This window comes from Antennarius striatus, chromosome 1, assembly GCF_040054535.1.
Source record: "Antennarius striatus isolate MH-2024 chromosome 1, ASM4005453v1, whole genome shotgun sequence".
In the NCBI taxonomy this organism is placed as follows: domain Eukaryota; kingdom Metazoa; phylum Chordata; class Actinopteri; order Lophiiformes; family Antennariidae; genus Antennarius; species Antennarius striatus.
The window spans coordinates 5245881-5270206 of NC_090776.1; the positions used below are offsets into that span (position 1 = coordinate 5245881).

Sequence of the window (24326 nt, forward strand, 5' to 3'; positions counted from 1 at the left end):
CCTTAATTTGGAGCTTTTAACTTACGTGGTCTAATTTTATTTTTGTGGAGTCTGGGGGCTTCTAACCGTTTTTTGCCGTTTTTTAAGATTCTGAATAATTCTGTGGTCGATTAAACTTATTACGTGAGGGACCGAATCTTTGTCACACTGGGATCGCAAATTCCAATTTTTGAGCCATTTGCTGTAGACAGATCTTTATTGTGTTGTGTACAGGACTTTAAACCTAAAATGCTGTTCCTGTACCAACAGTGGGGTAGCACTATTTCTCTTTTACACTCTTATTTCACTTTTATTTCACCTTTATTTCACTTTTATTTCACTTTTAACTCTTTGTGCTTCTTTCTCACTTTTCTTAGTTTATAATCCCCCCGGATCCTTCAGGAATAAAATTCCCTCCAGACTCTCCCAATTTACATACAACTATATATATGTTGAACTAGTGCCTATGTGTAACAAAATTTGCACAGACTCATGTGATAAACCAGGCAGGCTATCTGGCAGAATTTTAGAAAAGGTTTCTGCTTACCTTTTGTTTGCGCAGTCAGATACCGCTTGGTTCGCACGGAGCATGTCACCTCTCTCAAGTCACGGGTCACGGCACCAGTTTGTTAGGGTTTTGCTCTGAACAAAACTCTTCGGTTCTTTAACTCGGTTGAGAGGTGTATCTTCAATTATGAGACAAATTGCATTCTAAAAAGGGTTTACTAAAGAAGTTCAGCAGTTTACAAGTTGGTGAGGATACAGCGCTGGGCTCTTCAAAAGAAGCAGCAAAAAACCTCTGTAGAAGAGCCCCGAATGTTCATTGGCCGTGATCTTTATAGTGTTTGGGTTAGACTGCCCTTGAAGAATGAGCTCACCAGCTACCTGACTCAGTCCTCACATGTATCAGTTAAAGTTATCTATGGGTTGTGCTTGTGCTGTACTTTTGTGTTCAGAAAATTATGTGATAGACAAGAACTAAGTGTTGTGCTATCTGTGTTTGTGTAAGCAGATGCATTTTGTGGTCATTTCCATTGTTAAATGGAAATTCCCAACAGCGGTTAGGCATGAAGTCCACGTGGGGCGTTTTTTGCCTGTAATGGCCAGAAGGGCCCAGGTGAGAAGTATGTGGGTGAAGATCTTGCCTAGGATGGACAGTAGTGTAATTCACCTGTGCCTGCTGCAGATCATTTTATCACCCTTGTGTTTCCAGAAGGGGAGGATTATACCCCATGTCCAGTCTTCTGGGGGGTGCTCAGTTTTCCATACGTGATTAATCACTTTGATGAGTCAATGTCAATGGTAATGTCACCGCCCAGTTTCACCATTTCCACTGTGATGTTACATATACTGGTGGCTCTGTCGTTTCTCAGTTTGGACAGAGCTTTCATGACCTCTTGTTTGGTGACAGAGTCGGTGCTGCAGTTGTCATTTGCACTGGTATGCTTAGATGAGATGGTGAGAATGGGGTTCAGTTTGGGGTGTGGGATGATGCAAAAAGTCACTGAAATGCTCCTTCAAATGGCTGATGCATTCATCCTCTGAGTTCAGTACGTTGCCCTGTGCATCCTTTACCTGGACCATCTTCTGTTGAGAGCCTGATTTCACTCGCCTAATGGTTCGATACACTTAGGTGAAGTTATGATTTCCTGCTGCAGACTTGAAGCATTCTGCTTCTCCTTGCCAGAATCTTTCCCTGTCTTCTTATATCGGAGCTCTATGATTTCTAGAGTGGTTGGTGATATCCAGGGCTGCCTCGGTGTATGGTGAGGGCATCGGAGGGAGTCAGCAGCTGCCTGGGTAATTGTGGATACGAAAAAATTCCAGTTGGTAAGTCCTTCTTTGGCTACAGTATATATCAGTTGGAGGCAGAGTGGGTAAACGATGAGGTGATGGTTGGATCCTGGAGATCCAGCCATCCAAGATCTCAGCTGAGGTGGTGCCGTGATGATGGAGTAGCCTTAAGCTTCAGTCTCAGCTGGGCAACCAGTAATCGGTGATCCATGTTGCCCAGCTGGCTCCACGATACACACAACAGTTGGTAACACTGTTTTTCCAACGACTGGAGATGATGATATCAATCAATCAATCAATCAACTTTTATTTATATAGCGCTAAATCATATCTGAAGACATTTCAAAGCGCTTTACAGATAGAAAGCCAACAATGCCCTCCAGGGCAAGCATAAGCGACGGTGGCGGGGGAAAACTCCCTCATTGAGGAAGAAACTCCGGGCAGGACTGAGGCTCTGGAGGGCGGTCATCCACCTTGACCTTGATGACCTTGACCTTGATGATATGATCGAAGGTATTTGTGTACCATGTCCATTTGTGTATGTTCTTCCTGGGGAACCACGTGTCAACAACAGGTGGGCCCAAAGCACTGTATAGATTCAAGAGGCGGCCACTATTGTTGTTGGTGATGGGATCTGGAGCTTCTGGGCCAATGACGGTTTTGGTCTGCAAGTCCCGTGAAGCAGAGGAGACGGTGGCGTTGAAGTCTGCAAGCACAAACTGTTAAAGCTGCTGTGCCGTGACCCGACTGCGGATAATGCAGATGAAGATGATGATGATGATAATGACTATAATATGTCTGTGGTGCATTGGCCTGGAGTCATGCCTGTAGTTTACCCTGCCTCACACCTCTAAATTGGCTGGGATAGGCTCCAGCAATCCCGCGACAGTGGAAGAAGCGGATATTGCAGATGAATGAATGAACTATAATACATAGAGTATCAGCACATACAATTCATATATTGCTATCCATCTGTTCTTACTTTACTTTCTTCCCTGATGCTAGTATCAGCAATAATGTTTCTCTACATCTTGCAGGTGTACAACATGTTCCATCATCAGAGTCTGGGAGTCAGGATCAACATTCGTGTCACTAAGATGGTGTTGCTTCACAGCCGGCCAGTAAGTCTGACTGTTCAACCTCCACCCCTCTAACTTAACTGTTGGAGAGAAATTCACTGTCCTCTTGAGTCAGATATAAACACATCACACAACATAACACTGGAGGTGTACAAACCCAACAAATTGGCTTCTGTTCAATGTAGACTCAATGCAGCAATTGGGATGTTTTTATTCATGGATGCAAAATAAATAAAAAGAAATTAATCACTGTCCATTCATGACAGCTGGTATAAAATAAATCAAATTGTTATTTATAACCTGTTTTTAGTTGTGATTGTAAGTCATTTTTGAGACACTGACATACACTTTGCATCCCTAGGTCTGCATTGCTTCTGCCTATCCTCTAATTTGATTCCTTTCGCACTAGTACATTGGACTTATCACCAATGTTATACATAATACAGTGCATATAGATAAATCTTACAAGCAACATTTAGCACTCTGCCTTACATCAAGGTCAAATAGTCCCTCTAACTCTCTCAGCCTTCACAACTTCTTCCAGGTCAAAACAGTGCTCATCAGAAACAAATGATCCGACTTAGCATTAGTATGAAAACAACAATCAGCCTTACCATGAAGATAACTTGCACACTGACCCCACTTATACCATCCATTACTTTGTGGCCCACTCACTGTCTCTTTATTTTCATCTTCATCATTCAGCTGACTATCAACTAATTTCACGTTAGTCACAAAGTCTTCAGCTGCATCTCTTAACCTAGGGGTTAGTATTGTTGACTGGTTTCATAGTAAAGTGTTGGCACCGTCCTATAAAACCAGTCAACAATACTACAGCGGCAGTACCATTATTATCAACAAATACTCCAGGTATATATCCTGTTTTCTGTTTTCCATTCCTTTTCTCTGTATTATGTTTTCCCTCTCAGTCACTGTTGCATTCACAGGAAAACAATGATTTTCATGCATGCAAAGATTTAATCATGCAATGATTTTTATTGCTGAAACACGTACAGTATTAGTAAACTACCCCTGTTGAAGTCAATAATTTAGTAAGAGCTCACAACATAATAAATTTGCCCTTTTTGAAATGTAATAGGACAATTAGAACAGTAACTAGCCATTAATGTAATAAAAGTTCTCAACCAATAACGTAGTAACATTTGACTTATTACATAAAAAAGTTTTTACGTTATTGCTTGCTTTTTACATTATTACATTATTTTTGTACATTATTGATATATATTTAATTATTGGCCTACTACATTTCAAGAGGGCAAATTTATTTCACTATTGCCTGTCATTTTGCTGTTATTACATTATTGGCTTTAACATGCCCCTCTACATTTGAAATTTGTTTTGCTACAATAACAGTGTTTATGGAACTGGATCATCAGGAAAATTATTAAAAGAGGAACAATGTTATGAGGAAGAGGAAGTGTTGTAGTGTTTAGGTGGCTGCTCGTTGAATACGTTTTTTGTGGTAAATGGACTCTTGATATAATTTTTGTTTGTTTATACATACAGTCCTGATTGTGACTGACTGTTTTTGCCGGGTGTTTTGCTGTGGGCTTTTTGTTGTTTGTCTCGGTCAGTGCTACAAGCTAGCGCACCTGAGCTAGGGAACGCGAATGCCCTGACATACAGACTGGAGTATCTCCTGCACTGGATGCTTTAGTTCACAAACTACCGGAATGCCCCCACCAAGGAAAAGCCAGACACCAGAGGAGTTCAAGGAGATAAAACTCTATCTCAATACTCAATGTGATTGTGGGCAGAACGCAGCAGAAGCAGCTTCTGGGGCTGCTGGAGGAGGTGACACAACTACTCCTCCAGAACGCAGAACAGGGTAAGCGTTTTGTGGATCTGAAGTGGCGAGTAGATGAGCTGGAACAATACTCCCTCATCAATGATGTGGTCATCAACATCAGGCCGCGCTCATATGCACATGCGGATGCCGCGGGGAGCGGGGAGCCCAGCGAGCAGGAGACACAATCGGTGCAGCAACAGGTGGCTTCCTATCTCCAGAGGAAGGGGATAGAGTTGGACCGGGAGCACATCGAAGCGTGTCACCCACTACCAGTGAAGAACAAGAGACCACCAGTGCTCATCATAAGGTCTACTAATCGGAAAAAGAAAATTACACTACTGAAACAGAGGCACAAACTAAAAGGCACAAATGTATTCATAAATGAGCACTTGACAAAGAGAAATGCTGACATCGCAAGGACCGCACAACAACTGAAAAAACAAGGCACGATTCAACACACCTGGGTAACAACTATAAGATCTTCATTAAACTAAATGGGTCACCGGAGGCAGCAAAAGTCTTGGTGGTAAAGAGCATAGAAGATCTTGAGCAGTATCAACATTGATGCAGCTTGTGACTCCTCATCATCACAATGCCAAACACACCAAGAACACAGACTACACCAAGCACCAATATGGACATGCTGGGCTTGCACTAGGAGGTAGTATGACTAAACCACTGTGGCTCAGTGTAAAAGAATTGAGTAAGCCATAAAAAGCCACACTCTGTGTCCAAGACAGCGGCTTGCTGTAATAACAAATAAAACTTACAAGTAAACATTGGCTAATACCAAGAATCAAATTTATTAAAATCAAAGTTTCTAAGTCAAAGTTAAAATGTCTTGTAGTCCAAGTAAAACTTACAAGTAAACATTGAGTAATGTTTTGTATGACTGTATCTTCACATAGTGAATGCAAGTTTTCAGTTGTTGGGGGGTGTAAAACCACACTTGTCATAGGGGTGTGTGGGGGGATAGCCCCCGCATGGGGGATCGGGGCCCCCTGGGAAGTTTTTTAGAAAATGGGTTTGTTTTCTGCATTCTGGTGCATTCTGAGGGCAAAATCTTCTGTTCAGTTTACCTACAAAAATACACTAAGGTCAACAGTTCAAGCTTAACTATCTGTATTTCTATCCTATTTTATGCAGGTATAAATGTAATATTCAACAATTGAAAACTTGCATTCGCTATGTGAAGATACAGTCATACAAAATATTACTCAATGTTTACTTGTAAGTTTTACTTGGACTAGAATACATTTTAACTTTGACTTAGACAACACCATTGGTATGCCATAGTTTAATTTTTTTTTTAATTAGATAACATGATTTTTCATTTCAATTTGAAAAGGCATATAAAATAGCAAGCGAGGTGATTATACATTTACATGCATCGCTGGTTATTCCTGCCGGTCATAGAGATCAAAAGTCTAAGACTACAAAAAAGTATTGATAATATCTTTCATTTACCTTCCGATCGGTCTGTCACAACTCCTACCCCCTCTCAACATTCACCATTTGTTGTTCAATTAGAATTTTAACGCAAAATCTACTATAAAACACTATTCTCATTTTCTTTCAATCGATCGTCCTCGTCTTGTCGTACACCAATTCGCAGGTATAGCTTATAAAAAAAGAATCTTTTTGTTTTTCATTGGACGAGAGGAGGTCATGACCCAAGTGCATATTTATTGATCGGGAGTGTTCTGGTCACTTCGGCTATTTCCGTAGGCTATTTCCGTCGGCATGCTTCAGCTATATTCCGTCGGCATGCGGAAATAGCAGCTCCGGGGAAATAGCGGCGCTAGCGAGCGGCGCTAACGGAAATAGCGGCGCTAGAGAGCGAAAAAGTATTAAGTTTTAGCCTTTTTTCCGTAAAAATAACAACGCCACTGTGGCTACACAGTCTAAAAACCTTGTAGCCAATCTGGAGTTTACTTCACCTATGGCGAAGTGGCGAATGGCTAGCGCAAGCCCAGACATGGACATGTTACAGAAGATCCTACAGCATCAACAAATAGAACTGGACATGTGTGAGTATCAAGAGCACACCACCACAGATACTGAAATAGACCCTGATAATCATTTCCTATCTGCCATTGTTAAAAAATTATTTCACCCAAGAACATTATGAAAACATTGTAGATTCAGCAGAAAACCTGTCAATAATCCATTTTAATAGTCGAAGCATGTACACAAATTTTGAGCCTATCAAAGACTACTTGCAACATTTCACTCGTCCATTTAGCATCATTGCAATAACTGAAACCTGGTTCAATGATGATAAAGGTATTGATTTTTGTCTTGATGGCTATGAATTAAGATATATAAAAAGAGTAGGTAAAACAGGAGGGGGGGTTGCTTTATACATTCATAAATCTGTTAAATTCAAAGTTTTAACTAATATGACAACAGCTGTGGAGGGATTATTTGAATGTTTAACAGTGGGAATTCTAAATGACAAAAAACAAATATCATGAGTTGTTGTGGTAAACTGTTTTCAACTGTCTAGCAAAAAAACATTTTTATCTTTGGTGATTTTAACATTGATCTGTTGAATCCAACCAAGCACAAAACTGTTGATGGCTTCACTGACACAATGTACAGCTTGTCTCTGTATCCAACTATAACAAAACTGAGCAGAATAACGTCACATAGTGCCACAATCATTGATAACATCTTTACTAATATTATGGGAAATCAAATCACTAGTGGCCTATTTATATGTGACATAACTGACCACTTACCTGTTTTTACTGTTTATGATGGTAATTTCAAGAAAACTAAAGACACTACGGCAAAAATCTCTAAACGAATATTAACTGATGAAACTATCCAAGCCCTAAACAATAGTTTGGTGCTCCAGGATTGGACTTCAGTGTGCAGTGACCCTAATGTGGACAATACTTTACACTTCCCAGTTTTTACCAACACGTCACCATCCCCACACGTGGGGACAACACGCTGGACTGTGTGTACACTAACCTACGCGGCGCATACAGGTCCCTCCCCCGACCATACCTCGGCCTATCAGATCACATCTCCATCCTGATGGCCCCAGCATATCATCCCCTGGTGAAATCCCTCAAACCCACGAGGAAAGCTGTCACTGTGTGGCCCCAGGACGAGGCCCCGGTGCTCCAGGACTGCTTCCAACAAACAGACTGGCAGAAGTTCAGGGAGGCAGCCACACAGGGGGGAGAGGTGAACCTGGAGGAATGCACTTCCTCTGTCCTCGGGTTCATCTCCAAGTGTGCGGACGATGTGACCAACACCAAAACGATCACCGTCTACCCGAACCAGAAGCCCTGGCTGAATGAAGAGGGGAGAGCTATGCTAAAGGCCAGGGATGCTGCTTTCAGGGCGGGGGAGGCAGGGGCACTAAGGGCAGCGAGGAGGGCTCTGGTTAAGGGCATAAAGGAGGCCAAATCCACTTATGCTCAAAAGATCCTTGGTCACCTGACCTCAGGGGACCCATGGAGCATGTGGAAGGGCATCAAATGCATCACTAACCTTAACACCAGGAATGCACAGGGCCCAACAGACCCCTCCCTAGCAGATGCCCTCAATAAATTTATGCACGCTTTGAGGACCCCAACACCCCCCCAAGCACCAAACTAACACACCCCCCCCCGACGACAGGCCCCTCAGTGTGACCACAGAGGATGTGAGGAGGAACCTGCAAAGGATTAACCCTCGCAAGGCTGCAGGCCCCGACGGTGTCCCAGGGAGAGTGCTAAAGGACTGTTCCCACCAGCTAGCAGAGGTGCTAACAGACATCTTCAACACCTCACTGCAGCTAGCAACCGTCCCCAGCTGCCTGAAGTCTGCCACCATCGTCCCAGTCCCCAAACGCCACTCGGTGAAGGAGCTGAATGACTATCGGCCGGTGGCCCTCACCCCGATAGTCATGAAGTGCTTTGAGAAGCTGGTCATGGCACACATAAAGGACTCCATAGACATTACGGTGGACCCCCACCAATATGCCTACAGGAGGAACCGCTCCACCGATGACGCCATCTCCTCTGTGGTCCACACATCCCTCACCCACCTGGAGAGCAAGGACTCCTACATCCACCTGCTCTTCTTGGATTTCACCTCCGCATTCAATACCATCATCCCCAGACCCTGGTGCAGAAACTGTTAGAGCTGGGACTGTCTGCCACCACAGGGAACTGGGTCCTGGACTTCCTGGCAGACAGATCACAGACTGTCAGGGTCAACAACACGGTTTCCTCCCCCATCACCCTTAGCACTGGCTCCCCACAGGGTTGAGTGCTCAGCCCCCTCCTGTTCACCCTACTGACATATGACTGTTCAGCAAAACACCCGAGCTGTCATATAGTATCCACAACAATGATGAGTCCAAATACAGAGAGGAAGTGGAGCACCTGGTGCACTGGTGCAGATACAACAACCTCTGCATCAACGTAGGGAAGACCAAGGAGATGGTGGTGGACTTCAGGAGGAAGATACACTCCCCTCCCCCCCTGCACATCGGAGGAGTAGCTGTGGAGGTGGTCTCCAGCTACAGGTACTTGGGGGTTCCACTCACTGAGGACCTCACCTGGAGCTGTAACACCTCCTACCTGCTCAGGAAGGCCCACCAGCGGCTCTACTTCCTTAGGAAGCTGAGGCGTGCTGGACTGGGGAGTGCCGTCCTGAAGGCCTTCTACAAGGGTGCGGTGGAGAACATCCTCACCACCAGCATCACCGTGTGGCACCGCAGCTGCTCTGCAGCTGACAGGAGAGCTCTGCAGAGGGTTGTGAAGGCTGCACAGAGGACTGTAGGGGGTGGCCTACCTACCACCACAGAAATCTACACAAGTAGGTGTAGAAGGAGGGCCACCCACATCATGAGAGACCCCACCCACCCAGCACACAGTCTGTTCCAACCCCTCCCCTCAGGCAGGAGACTACGGAGCATCCGGAGCAGGACCACCAGGCTGAGGAACAGCTTCTTCCCAGAGGCTGTTAGACAGCTGAACTCCTGTGGTGCTCTGTAGTCACCCTCACGACGCCCCGAGTGTCACCACAGACACACGGGGATCTGGTGCAATATGGTGCTTCATCAGGTGCAATAGATGGAGCACCCACATACTTAGCTGCTACACTGTAAATAGATTTTGCTGTTCAGACACTTTTCAATTTACACTTTTCAATTTACACTTTACAATCCTTAACTTTTCTCTGTTCTCCTATTTACCTTTACATTTTTAACCTATCTTTTCTTAACTTATCTTATTTATCTTATTTATCAACCGGGCTTACTAGGACCTTCAGAGACATATTCTGTACTGTCATATGTAAACTTGTGTCAGTATGACAAATAAAGACTCTGATTCTCTGATTCTGATACTTACTGTACTTTTTTAGACATCTTCACTTCCATGTATAATAATCACTGCCCTGTGAAAGAATATGTTGTGAAGGAAAAAACTTCACAAAAGCCCTTGCATTACCAAAGGAAAAATGAATGTCTGTAAAAAGAAAAAAAAAACTGTTTAATCTGTACATAAATGATATATTTAACACAACCAAAGTACTGAAACTCACACTGTTTGCAGATGACAGAAATGTATTTTACAGTAGTGATGATTATTTTGAGCTTGTAAACACAGTAAACAGGGAACTAAACATAATAAAAGAATGGATGGACACAAATAAATTATCTTTGAATATAAATAAAACCAAGGTAACGATGTTTGGAAATCGCAATATAATGTCTGAACAGAAAATAAGTGTCGATGGCGCTCAAATTGAAATTGTAAGGGAAAATAATTTTTTAGGAGTTGTAACTGATAGTAAATTGTCATGGAAACCCCATGTCAGACACATAAAGACAAAAATCTCCCAAACCCTCTTAATTATAAATAAAGCAAAACTATACCTTGATGGAAATACACTCCGTACTTTATATTACACCTCGGTCCTCCCATACATTACATATTGTGTTGACGTTTGGGGAAATACTTATCAGAACACAATAAATCCTCTGATCAAATTACATAAAAGAGCAGTGCGGATCAGTCACAAGGTTGGTTTTCTCGAACATACTCATAACCTGTTTACGCAGTTAAAGTTGCTAAAATTTCACGATCTTTTACAAAATAATACATCAATAGTTTTATATAAAGCATTCAACAAATTATTACCACCAAACCTCCAACGTTTTTTAACAACTCCAGTCAGGACTCATAACTTGAGAGGTTTTGGATATTTTTCATTGTCGAGAGCTCTAACCATGCATAAACGTTTTTGTGTGCCTGTGTGCGGAGTGAAACTATGGAACAACCTGGACTCACAACACAAGCAGTGCCAAAGTACTCAACAATTCAAACTGTTATATAAACATCATGTCTTGTCAAAATATAGAGATGAGGGTCTTTAAGTCAAACTGCTGTTCTGTTTTGTTAACATGTGCTCAGTGTTCTTTACCATTGTTAGTATTTGTCAATCACTGTTGGCACTTGTCCATTACCGTTGTTAGTATATTGTACATCACCATTGTTGGTATATAGTGCCTCCCTTACATTGTTGTGTGGAATTGCTATTGCAATGTGATAATTATTGTTGCCCATGGTGATGCCATCATGATGCAATTATTGTGTGGTTGTCCTTAGAAGAAGTAGCAATGAAGCTCAGTGTGTTGTTCTCTGAATCAGGAACTGGGGTGGGATTGCATACATTTTCTTCGTCCCACTCCGAAGGCAGAATTTTATTGTTGAGTTATGATCTTTGCTTATTTATTTGCTTATTTAATTATTTTGTTCTTTGGTTTTTTTGTGTGTTTTTTTTGGTCTTTTTTGTTTTTTCCTTGCTTTGCCTGAAATAAATGAATAACTAACTAACTAACTAACTAACTAACTAACTAACTAACTAAATTATTAGTAAAACAGCCTATTAATCATATGAACAAATTGTTTGGAATGCACGTCAAGCCACATTAAGTTTAGAATCAGTTCCACCTCTTAAAACCTTCAAAAAACTTCAAAAATCAAGCTTGACAGAAAAGTCCCACTGTTTTTAACCCTATGCCTTTTTAGTAGTCTGTCCATTTTAGTTACCTGTCTGTCACCTAGTACACTCTAATGTGGGTAGTATGTCATTTATGGTGTACTTTGTGGTTTTGTCTTGTCTTTATGTCTTTTCTGTCTATCTTGGCCAGGAGAGTTGTTCAAACTCAATGGAACTTTTGCATGTTTTAATTAAAAGTTAGATAAAATAAAATAAAATAAAATAAAATAAAGTAATAGGCGGCACAGTGGCGCAGTGGGTATCGCTGTCGCCGCACAGCAGGGCGGTTCCGGGTTTGAGTTCCGCTCTGTGCGGACTTTGCATGTTATCTCCGTGTCTGCCTGGGTTCTCTCCGGATTCTCAGGCTTCCTCCCACCTCCAAAAAACATGTGCTTCAGGTTAATTGGCTGTTCCACATTGCCCATAGTGTGTGATTTCTATGTTGCTAAGCGGTGCACTGGCATCGTACCCTGAGTTTCCCCCGCTTCACGCCCTAAACTCTGAACAAGATCTCCATTCACAACAACCTCAAATCTTTCCTTGTCTGGATCTGCTGCTCCTTGAAAAACAACATCATAAAGCAAACCACTCCGTCCTGCATGTTCCCACAGTGTGAATCTCCATTTGTAGTTTTGCTGGCATGTAGAAGTTCACCGCATGATGTTCAAGAGGGATATGAAAGCAATGTTCTCATAGCTACTTGAGCCATGGGTTCCTTTTCCACAACTTATTATTCTTTGCATCTTCAGACACATGGAGGTTGTCTTAAAAGTGCAGCAGTGGCAGAAATTTCCCATATTGATCATGTTGCATTGCATCTGCAATTTTGGGGTAGTTGGTTTCTATTTCCCAATGGGGTCTTACATTGGGCATCTGAATCAAACCTGTGATTAGGTATAGTCGGGGCTCGAAATTAACTTTTTTTTCTTGGTAGCACTGGTGCTCCCAAATTTAGAAGTTAGTAACACCAGCAAAGACTTTAGGAGCACCTACCCAAAAGCAAGGCAGTGACGGAGCGATAGAAACCGCTCCGTCCATCTCCGTTCTGCGTGCCTCTCTCCCTCGCCTAGGAGAGCAGCCGTAGCTGCGCTCTCATTGTTTCCTGGCAGGACCGTAGGAGCGCGGTCCTGCTCAGACTGTTTCGCGCACATTCTCCAGCAGGTCCACACTCATGTGTCCGCATCAAACAAACTGTCGTGGTAGTGCGTTCGAGGGTGCACACTCGCGCCTACATGTTTTCCCCACATCCAAACAAAACTCTATGAGGGACGCTCACCTGAGGATACTGCGTTGGTCCGCCTCCGGGTCAGGGGCCAAACCGAGGCACTACCTGGGTGTGGCTTAAATAGCGCATTGTGGCGCGCTGTCAGGCCAGCCCGGTACCTGGACTGAAGCATCACTCAAAGATGTTTTATGTTGCCCCAAACTCCACCATGCCTTTAATGAACATTCATTTGCATTTTTCTCGGTCATTTTGCCCTCAGCTCGGACTTCAAGGGATAATTCTGCGCAAAAGATCTGTGCTTTGTTTCATAGTGGCGCTTCATGTTACCACTTTTAATTCATGCTACATGTTCAGACCATATGAGGTAAAATGGTTTTGAACTGCCTGACGGAGGAATTAACATAGATTTCATCCACTCATTATTAACCAGTGGTTTTCCTCTTTAACCTCCCTTCGTTTGGAGCTATGCTGTCTCCCTTCTTCTGTGCTCCACTGTAGTGGTAAACTCACAGCGGTAGCGGTAGCGAGCTGTTTCACTTCCTGGTGCACTGACAGCGCAGGGTAGACAAACGATGTGATTGGCTGGACTGAGGAGAGCTATTACCTATTAACTGGAGGAGCAGCGCCCGCCGTCTGTAGCCGCGAACTGCAAGTAAAAATGCGGCAAGAAAATCTACTTTCGTGAATTTATCATGGAGTGGTCCGGATCCGGACCGCAGTCCGCCATTTGGTGACCCCTGCTCTATGGAGTGAGAGAAAGAGCGAAAGAGGAAAAAAAAGGCGCACCAGATTTTTTCCCTAGTCGCACCAGTGCTCCCGGGTGGCACGGTGGTGCAGCGGTTGGCGCTGCCGCCTCATAACACGGCGGACCCGGGTTCGAGTCACACTCTGTGCAGAGTTTGCATGCTCTCCCTTTGCCTGCGTGGGTTCTCTCTGGGTTCTCCGGCTTCCTCCCACCTCCAAAAGCATGTGCTTCAGGTTGATTGGCCGTTCCAAATTGCCTGTAGGAATGAGCGTGTGTGTGCATGGTTGTATGTCTTTGTGTGTGGCTCCACGGTGCACTGGCGTGGTGCCCGGAGTGTCCCCCTCCTCACACCGTATGCCGCCGAGATAGGCTCCGGCTCCCCATGACCCGCTGCGGCGGATATAGCGGTGGTAATCCAAAGATGACTGACTGACTGACAGACCAGTGCTCCCAAATATATTTAAGAGTCGCACTGATAAAAATTTGGTTCTCTTGGGAGTGACCAGGAAGGATAGGATCAGGAATGAGTACATCAGAGGGACAGCACATGTTAGAGGTTTTGGAGATAAAGTCAGAGAGTCCAGACTGAGATGGTTTGGACATGTCCAGAGGAGAGATAGTGAATATATTGGTAGAAGGATGCTGAGTTTTGAACTGCCAGGCAGGAGGCCTAGAGGAAGACCAAAGAGGAGGTTTATGGATGTAATGAGGGAAGACATGAAGATAGTTGGTGTGAGAGAAGAGGATTCAAAGGACAGGGCTAGATGGAGGAAATTGATTCGCTGTGGCGACCCCTGAAGGGAAAAGCCGAAAGGAAAAGAAGAAGAAGAAGACTGATAAAAATTTGGGCGCAATTTCGAGCCCTGGGTACAGTACATGTCAAGAACCTGCTCAATTTCTTTGACATCTGTGTCGACTGGTTTCTCTTCCTTCTATAGAATGAAAAGGTTTGTTTGATCTGCAACCAGCAGTATCATGTCATCAGTGACAAACTGAAAAATATATTAGGTGTAAAGTAAAATCCTTTCCTTAATGGCTTCATCAAAGACAGGTTTGAGTTTTCACCTAAATATATAAGTGGACCATCTAGGGGGCCAAATTCTGCCTTTCTTCATCTACTTCTTCGTTGTCACTTTGTTCGTTGTTTCTACTTTTGACCTTTGTTATTATTGGAACTTCTTATGTGCTGATTTGGTTATTATTCTTATTAAAGTCAGCCACTATATCTTTCTCTTCTTCTCTTTTCTTTTCACCTTGCTTCATCTCGGATGCATTGCATTTGAATTGTTGTGGTAATAAAGTCTCGGATAGGATACAAGAGGGTTTTGAGTGAAAATTTAACCACAAGGTGATCCAATAGGTCTCTGAAATTCTTGTATCAAATTTGATTTGTAACCAGGGTGAAAATCTAATCTGGTTAAATGTAATGGTTATTTTATGTTCATTATTAATATATCAAAGTCCGTTAGGATCTCATACCAGCGAGTAACTTCTTGTCACATGCAGTTGTGTCATCACGCACTTCCTTGTGGGGCCAAGGGTGGCCAATGGCATAATTCCAATAAAAATCAGCGAAGAACATGGAAGAGGGAGTGCAGGAAGTATCGAGGGCAGCAGACATAATGGATTAATGTGATTAGCCCGCAGGCTAATGCTCTCTGACTTCTACTATAAAGAAAAGTGAGGAGAAGCATGCTAAGCAGCTGCTGCAGACATCAACCCGCACCAGGGATCGATAGGTTGGTCGCGTGGTGCGTTGGATATATTCTGCACTTGGCCAGAGTGCCTGTAAGGACACTGGATCAAATTAATGGTGAGCTAAGACCCTGGCTTAGAGCCAAGACACCCTAGTGAAGAGCCTCACCTGGTCTGGTAGGAGGTGCTGGCAGCCTTGTCCCCCACCTCACCTTCTTTTTGCACCTTACAGCTTCTAGCCATGCACAATAACCGGATTCTCCCCGCGCCCCTGAGCAGCCCCCCCCAGCCCGACCCCCGGGCCAGGCCACATGGCCCACACATCGGCCCCACCCCTCAGCAGCCCCGCAACACCCGCCCTGGTCAATAATGCCATGTGGCTAGTCAACAGTCACGGCCGACCACCAGCAACCCCAACCCGCAACCGTCAATAACCACCAACAACCACCAAACGCCCGCAACCAAGCTCAGGACCCTAATAACCCCACCCGAGCTGAGCCCAGACCAAGCATCCAGTCCCAGACCAAGCAGCCAGTAGTGCCCAGCCACAGGCCCAAAGGGCCAAGCCCCACCAGAAGTGCCATCACAAGTGGAGTCATCACTACCCTCCTTGTTAATATGTCTCCTCGATCCCTGACGAGGGAGCATTCTCCCTACCCTGTGTGGAATGTAGTGCATTAAGTCTGGAGGGAAGCCCAGCGCTGTCCAGACTCCTCCAGACAACTCAGGGCCCCCTCCAAAGTGTGAGTGTGTATTGCATTAAAATTGGAGAGTTGGGGGGTACAAGTGGGTCGTATATGGGGAGGATGCAGCATTCTTAGAGAACTGCAATCCGCCTCACAACGGAGCCCACTGTTCCCACCCCTACATCCCTATATGTGCCTACAAGTTACTACATACAGTGCAGTGTGAGATACAGTTGTGTTCAAAATAATAGCAGTCCAACATGAATAACCTGTTTTTGGTAGAAATTATTTTACTGCGTGGCAAATAATTTACCAGTTGCTGTAGCAGGGTCATAGAAAACCAACAGAGCCAACATTCATGATATGTATGCTCCTGAGTCTGTGTAATTGAATAATGAATTGAAGGGGCGTGTTCAAAAAAATAGCAGTGTGGAGTTCAATTAGTGAAGTCATTCAATCTGTGAAAAAAACAGGTGTCACAAAAATGTCTGCATATCTGTATTTTGAGTGACAGTGTGACATGATTGCAGGTAGAAACTATAACCAATGCAGTCAGAGACTACAACATCCTGTGACACCACTGAATTCAAAATTTTACCCTGACCTACTATCATACGGCAGGGTAAATCAAAGTATAGGTAGATCAAAGCACTACCTATCGTCTTACTCACACTGGCCTTCTCCATCATAGCTCTATTTTATCCGGTTCATGGGAGTACAAAAGGTGAAATTTGGCCTTGACATACTTTTCTCAAGGTGAAGGTCATCATCTTATTGTCACCCCTCCGCTGCCCAAGTAATGTGCTTTTTGTTTTATCTTTCTATCTGCAACGGTTGCGAAGATATTTGGTGGACTAACAGATGGGCGGACGGGCGGACAGACGAACACAGTGATAATAACAATACATCCCCTTTGTGGGATGTAACAATGAATCTTGTTTAATAATAAAAGGAGTGGAGAAAGATACACAGCAACTGAGGCACTCTTAGTAATGCAACAGCACTACAGGCAGGAGGAAAAGTATACGATGTGGAATTAGAGTGTCAAAGCTAATATAGACAATATGAACCTAGCATGGGAGAATGAAGTGAATCTACTTTATGTCTGTTCTTTAGGAAAACCTAAAAGTGGGACAAAATGGAGAACGGTCTTTGGAAAGCTTCTGTCAATGGCAGTATCAAGAATTTGGGGCTTCACATTTCCTCGGCAGCAACAGGATTCCTGTTGGAAGGAATATCAAACTACCAGTCGACACTGCAGTGCTGATTACTAGGTATGTAAGAATGAAGTAATATTCTTTTTTAGCTGCTGTTTTGACTCTCTTGTGGTTTGTTCACCTTTGCAGTTTCGATTTTCAAGTACAAAAATTGCAAAAATAATAAAATTAACTTGTCCCATTTCATTTCATGCAAGTGAGAAAAGGTTAAAATGTCACTTTTAAAAGCGTATGGCTGATGGCAATGATTAAGTAGATAAAATCAGTGCTGCCTTTTATTAAGTCAGTGAAACACCTGTACCGGTATGTATAAGTTTTTCATTGACTGACTTGATTGAAAAGGTTTTTGCTCAGGACTTTTCAACTGAACTGGGTCCTGATTAAATTTATTGTTTTTTGTTTAGACATCTTGAGACAATTTCACTGACTTGTAATCAAACATACATTGCAAATTCATGTCTTAAATGACAATTGACTGGTCTCATATTCAAATCAAAACTGAATATTCTTAAACTATTTTTTTAATTCAACTGAAAACTTTCAAGTTGTAACGTAAATCCAGGCTTGATCCAAGCCAGGCTTGTTCCAAGCCTTGATTGAATTTAGTATCAGGCTGTGTTCCAAGTAAAGATCTAAGTGAAGTTGTAAACTAACCTATGCCTCAAATCAAAGTAGAATGCAAACAAGTAGTGATTACTGTCAAGTTGGACCACAATCCATTTTTTCTCAATCATACTGTATATCCAAGTCAAAACTATGTCAAGGTAAACTCTTTCTAAGGTATGTCCCAAATCAAGACTAATGTTTAATAATGATGAAATTGAATTGCTAACAGTCAAATTCAGGGCTTTATGTAAACTTTCAGGTATACTAACTTATTCGCTGCCGCGGACTTTGTCTGATGCTCTGGACAAATTGATTTTGGGGGCGGCAGTGGCTCAGTGATAGAGCAGATGCCTCATAGACGGCTCGCCCCAGCCATCGGCGGATGAAGTCCCGCTCCCGCCATGATGCCACCAGGAGTGTGAGCTGACAGTGGGAGGTGTCAGCTCACCTCCCAGCCACTGCCGAGGCGCCCTTGAGCAAGGCACCATCCCCCCTACAAGCCACTCAGATTGGGGCGCGTTCCGAAGCCGCTGCCTGTCACTCTGCCTCCCTGATGTGTGTAGTGATGTGATTGTACTAACTGCATGCTTACAGGCCCCCCTGTGTGCTTGTGTGTTCAGGGGCCCTGTATACTTGTCAAACTAACCGAGTGACTTTGTAATTTCCCCTTGAGGGATCAATAAAGTACACTTCTTCTTCTTCTATATATATATTTTTGTTATTGACTGACCACAAGATGCTTTGTTCAGATCAACATGGTTTTGCCTAAGGGTGCATGCTGACATACGCAAACTTTGTTGTGTATGACAGCATATGTTGAGCATGTTCATTTAGTTGTTTGATTCTGTAGTAAAAAATTTGCATACATGAAACAAACCTGAAGTAATTTCAAATGGCAACTTTCTGGCTTTAAGAAATGTTAAAATAAATCAAGAAAAAAATTATGGTATTCAGTAACATTTACTTTTTTTAGACCAAGGAGACGGAAAAAGAGTATGGTATCAGCAAATTCTGAGGAATAAATTATGGACTTACAGAATTATGGAATCCTGTAAATTTCCATTCGCAAAACTAATACATGCATCAGATTGGATCTGCTCGTTGGTCTGCACTTACAAAGGACTGATCATACCTTAGAGAGCTGTTGCACCAAGTGGACTTACAAGAATTATGGCTCCAACATGAGAGATGTCAATTGAAACAAAGGAGGTAATTATTAAACTTCTTAAAGAGGGTAAATCATCACACAGTGTTGCAAAACATGTTGGTTGTTCACAGTCAGCTTTGTCTAAAATGCAAACATAATGGTAGAATAAAGAAGACAACAACGCATCAAGACAGAAAACAGAAAACAGAAAATGCACAGATAAAAAAAATAGGAACAAATGGGAGGAAATGGCAGGAAACTGGAATCAATGTCCATGGCTGAACTTTAAGAAGCCGCCTAAAGGAAACGGGATTTTCACACAAAAAATGTCAATGAAAGTGATTGTTAACACTTAAACAGACAAAAACACAATCAAACAAACAAAAAACAAGGTTACAATGGGCTAAGCAAAAGCCCAAACAACTAATGAAGATTAAAGATGAACCGTGACTCTGCATTGAGCAACATGATGACCCTGGAACTTTTGTCTGGTGCCATTCCGATGAGATTCGTAAAGATGACTCCCTGAAGAAAACACAAATTTCCACAGTCATTGATGATATAGGATTGCATGTCAAATAAAAGTACTAGGAAGATGGCTGCCATTGCATCTTCAGTGAATGCACACGTTTATGGTGACATTTTGGACAGTTTTCTTATTCTTTCAATTGAAAGATGTTTGGGGATGATTAAATTTTTTTTCAAGATGATAATGCTTTTTGCTGTAGAGAAAAACTGTCAAACATTCCTTGAAGAAAGACACCAAAGGTCAATGTCATGGCCTACAAGTAGTCCAGATCTCAGTCCAATTGAAAATTGGTGGAAGTTGAAGAAAATGGTCCCGACAAGGCTAACCCTAACCTTAACCCTTCTCCAACCTGCAAAGTTGATGAAGACTGCTGTTTGTCACCCATTAGTCCATGTTTTTCATGATTCTGTAGGGTCTCTCTGATAACCTCAGCCCCGCGATAACCTCGCCCCTGCTTTGTTGTCAAAGCTTTGCAACAAAAAAAGTCTGTGACATTGATTGCTGACATCATCTACAGCGTAGCTGGGGAAACTACCGTTTTTTTGGGTTTTTTTGGAGCCTATTGACAACGGAAAACCAGTGATATGATTGTTTACAATTGTTTTGGAAAATATGTTTAAATAACCACTTCTACTTGTGTGATCAGAGGACAGGCCCTGTATTTCTGTTCATATGGTCGCCATGTTGTGGTCAAACCTACTTTCGCTTTCCTGTATTTGCAGTCAGTGACGTGATCAGAGTGCAACCGGTCAGTAGCAGTCAGACGCTGACCACAGCTAGCAGTCAGCTAGGGATTGGCTGCTAAAACACAATGAAAGAAGAAATTAGAAGAAGACTATGTTTGGACACAAAAACAAGGAGATTGTTGACTGTACAGCAGGCTGTAGAGCTGTTTTATGGCAAGGAAGACGGCAATGTTACTATTTTCATGACGAGGTGACCCGGTTACGGTCCGGAGCGATGATTCGCCATTGATGGCTGGTAAGACAAACTAAATATTAATATTTACAGCTTTTTTTTTGTTTATTCCCATATTGTAAATGTTATATAGCCATTTTTTATGCGTATACATCATGTACAGTATTCACGTAGGTTCATAAGATCAGGGCTGACATGATAAGTGAAGCTTTATGAATTCATCATTCATCAATCCAATCCAATCCACTTTATTTATATAGCGCAATTTGAATAAACTCAAGGTTTCCAAAGTGCTGCACAGTAACTAGACAAAAACATAACAAACTTGCCATAAAACCATGAACATAATGCAGTTAAAGAAAATATCAAATAAAAATCCAATAAAAAACTTAAAATAAGTTAAAGCGGAAATAAAAACAGATAAAAACAATTAAAATGTGAAATTATACACAAAACACTCTATTCCAATCAAGTACATATGAACAATAATCTGCACAATCAATTTTTTTTCAAATGTCATTTTCGTGAGGATCATGGATCCTCTACCCAGAGAAGGCATGGAGAAGGATCCGACCAGGCCCATATCTCCACATCGCCACACCATCGCTTGGACTCCTGAAGATCTGGAAATGACACTGACCATTGGATAAAGTGTGATTACATCTCAATTATCTCTTAATGTTATATTTGCCCTATTTGACGATGCAAAGCTCTGTTATTTTATAGTTCGTTTTGAAGAGTCGCAGCTTGTGTTCAGAGTTTCAGCTAACACCGCCTATGAAAATGTGTTTTTATTGAAAATAGTTGTACATATGAACTTTCAAAGTTCAATTCACATTTTCATATTTATGTTAGCAACTTATGCTTAGTTTTTTGATGTCCAAAACAGTTCAATTGTTTGTTGCTTGTATTGTAATAAATATTGTTTTTCATTTGAATTCAATTGTGTGTGTACATTTTGGCCCAATGTGTCAATATTGTAAGTTATAGTGACATAACAACTGTATCTTCATATAGATGAAATTGTGCTGAAGAAACAGATACCAAGCATTAGTTTGTTAGACATTTTTTCATGTGGTATATGGAGACAAAAATCAAAGGTACCCAAAAACAGCCAAAATAGGCTTGGGGCGATTTAATACAAAGCAAGGGTTTCAATAGTTAACTAATTAATATTATTATAATATTTTTGAAAAAACAAAAAAAAACAAAAAACAAAATCAAATATTGTCATTGACATTCTTCTTCTTTTCCTTTCGACTTTTCCCTTCAGGGGTCGCCACAGCGAATCAATTTCCTCCATCTAGCCCTGTCCTTTGAATCCTCTTCTCTCACACCAACCACCTTCTATTTCTAGCTTCAGACTCATCACTCTATCCGACACTCTTTTTACCTCCAGGACATTCCTAACAAACTCCTCATTCAAGATAACTCCTACTCCATTTCTCTTCCCATCTATACCATGATAGAACAACTTGAACCCTGCTCCTAAACTTCTAGCCTTGCTACCTTTTTACCTGGTCTCCTGTACACACAGTATGTCTACCTTCCTTCTCTGCATCATGTCAACCAACTCTCTACCTTTTCCTGTCATAGTTCCAACATTCAATGTCCCTACTCTTAGTCCTATACTCTTGGTGTTCCTCTTCTCTTTCTTCGAGCGAATGTACTTTCCTTCTCTCCTTCTTCGACCAACAGTAATCCAATTTCCACCGGCTCCCTATAGGTCAACAGTGCCGATGGCGGTCGTTGTTAACCCGGGCCTCGACCGATCCGGTATGGAAGTCATAGGTTTGACTCGCATCTTTGATTTGGCAAAAGTTTTACACCGGATGCCCTTCCTGATGCAACCCTCTGTATTTATCCGGGCTTGGGACCGGCACAGTAAGACACTGGCTTGTGTCCTCTTGCGGCTACATTAAATATTGACATTGACCTTCCGAGCCAATGTCAAATATTGACATTGACATTCCGAGCCAAAATAATTTATTTTGGAGCACGTCAGCGGTTCTCTCTTCCAAGGTCCAGGTTATCATGCTTAGCCTCCATAACCATCTCCTGGAACTCTCTTGGAAGGACGAGTCGACTGACCATATCTCCAAATGGTCTCTTGCTGTACCGGTATGGCAATCATTCAGGGACAATTTCCCAGCTTCTCTTTTCAGCTTTGACACCTCAAGAATCCTCTGGCCAGTATCCATGCTTGGAATTTTGAAGGGCTGGTTTAATGGTTTCATCCTCTTCTTGAGGCTTTTTAAGAGTTGACTTACACAGGAGTTATAGTGTTTTGGAAAATCATACATGTTTGGGACACTGTGAGAAGAGGCTCCAAGATGACAAACATAGATTGATGTACTGTGGACAACCTCTGTGGTGCAGACCCTCTGGCGGATGGTCTTCACTCCAGACTGGTATAGTCACCCAGCCATTATCATCCTCTTCTGGCATGCTCCTTGACAACAGGTCGGCATCAATATTGTGTCAGCCTGGGTGATTCTGAACATGAAAACCATAGGTCGACAGAGCAGCTTGCCAGCTATACCCTACCACATTGAGCTTGGCTGTATACAGCACGTATGGCACTGGGTTGTTATCGGTACGTATGGTAAATCTTGTAGCATACAGGCACAGCAGTCGTGGAGTTTGTTGACTACTCCCCACTTCAGTGACAAAAATTTCAACTGCTGTATGGGGTGGATTTCTTTTGCAGAGTTAACTTTTCTGCTCGCAAAGGCAACTGGCCTCAGGCCTTCATGGCGTTCTTGGCGAAGAACAGCACCATACATGCAAAACGTATGGCTCTTACTGACAAATACCAGGGCAGGCACATGTGTCAGACAGTGGATTATACGACGAAACACATCCCTGCAAGGTTTGTCCTATAATTCTCCAAAAGGCTCTGGCTGCTTCAAACACTTTGTTGATATCTGGGATGTGTTTGTCTCTACTTTAAGTTGGAGCATAGCCCTTGGTGAGTTCAGTCAGTGGTTTTACGACTGCAAAATAATTTTGGATGAAAAGTTGGTAATAACTGCAAAATCCTTGAAAAGATTGTACTATCACCAGGTTCGTTGACATTGGTCATGTGGTGATGACTTGAATTTTGGCTGGGTTTGGGATGACTCCATCGATAGACTCGATGTACCTCAGGTACTTGACCCTAGGCAGACAGATCTGGCACTTGTCAATTAAGATAAAGGATCTTGACCAGTGTTTCTCTCAATCAATCATTCATCTTTTATTTATATAGCGCTTAATCACATCTGCAGATATTTCAAAGGATTTAACAGACAGAAAGCCAACAGTGCCCTCCAGAGCAAGCATAAGCAATGGTGGGGGACTCTGAGGAAGAAACTCCAGGTAGGACCCAGGCTCTGGAGGGTGGTCATCCGCCTTGACATGTTGGTTGGGAAAAACAAATACACTGGGGATAGAGACAGGTCAAGGAAAAGAAAGAGACAGAGAAAGAAAGTGGCAGATTGGCCAGATTGGATTTTCATGTTCATATTGAGCTGTTGTTGCTGAAGTGGGGGCTAACTTTCCAGGCCTTTGGATTTCCTGTCTTCCATGCATGTCCCCCACCTGTCAAACAGACCACAAAAACAGCAGCAGTATCTTGCAAACAAAAAGTGCAATTTAACATTTGCAGTAATTATAAAAACAGAAAAAGACAAAGGAAAATAAGTGATAGAAGCTCCAGAGTATCTCCCTTTAACGGGAGAGATGGAGAAAAATATCCTCAGCAGCCTGGGCCAATAGCAGCTAATCTAGTAGAATCTGTGTCATTTCTAATTTTTAGGTTTTTAGTCTACTCTTAATTAACCTACGGTTGTCTGCCCCCCGGACCAAGGCCGGTAGATCGTTCCAGGACAAAGGGGCCAG

At 42.6% G+C, this 24326-nt stretch overlaps 1 protein-coding gene across 3 annotated transcripts in view; it reads left to right on the forward strand.

Moving 5' to 3' along the window:
- adamts17 (ADAM metallopeptidase with thrombospondin type 1 motif, 17) overlaps window positions 1-24326 on the forward strand; it is a 170436-nt gene that overhangs the window by 23516 nt on the left and 122594 nt on the right. For all 3 annotated transcript variants that reach the window (XM_068340531.1, XM_068340448.1, XM_068340615.1), the window contains exons 5-6: window positions 2811-2894; window positions 17144-17301. In XM_068340531.1, the coding sequence (XP_068196632.1) occupies window positions 2811-2894; window positions 17144-17301 (242 nt within the window). The remainder of the gene's footprint in view (window positions 1-2810; window positions 2895-17143; window positions 17302-24326) is intronic.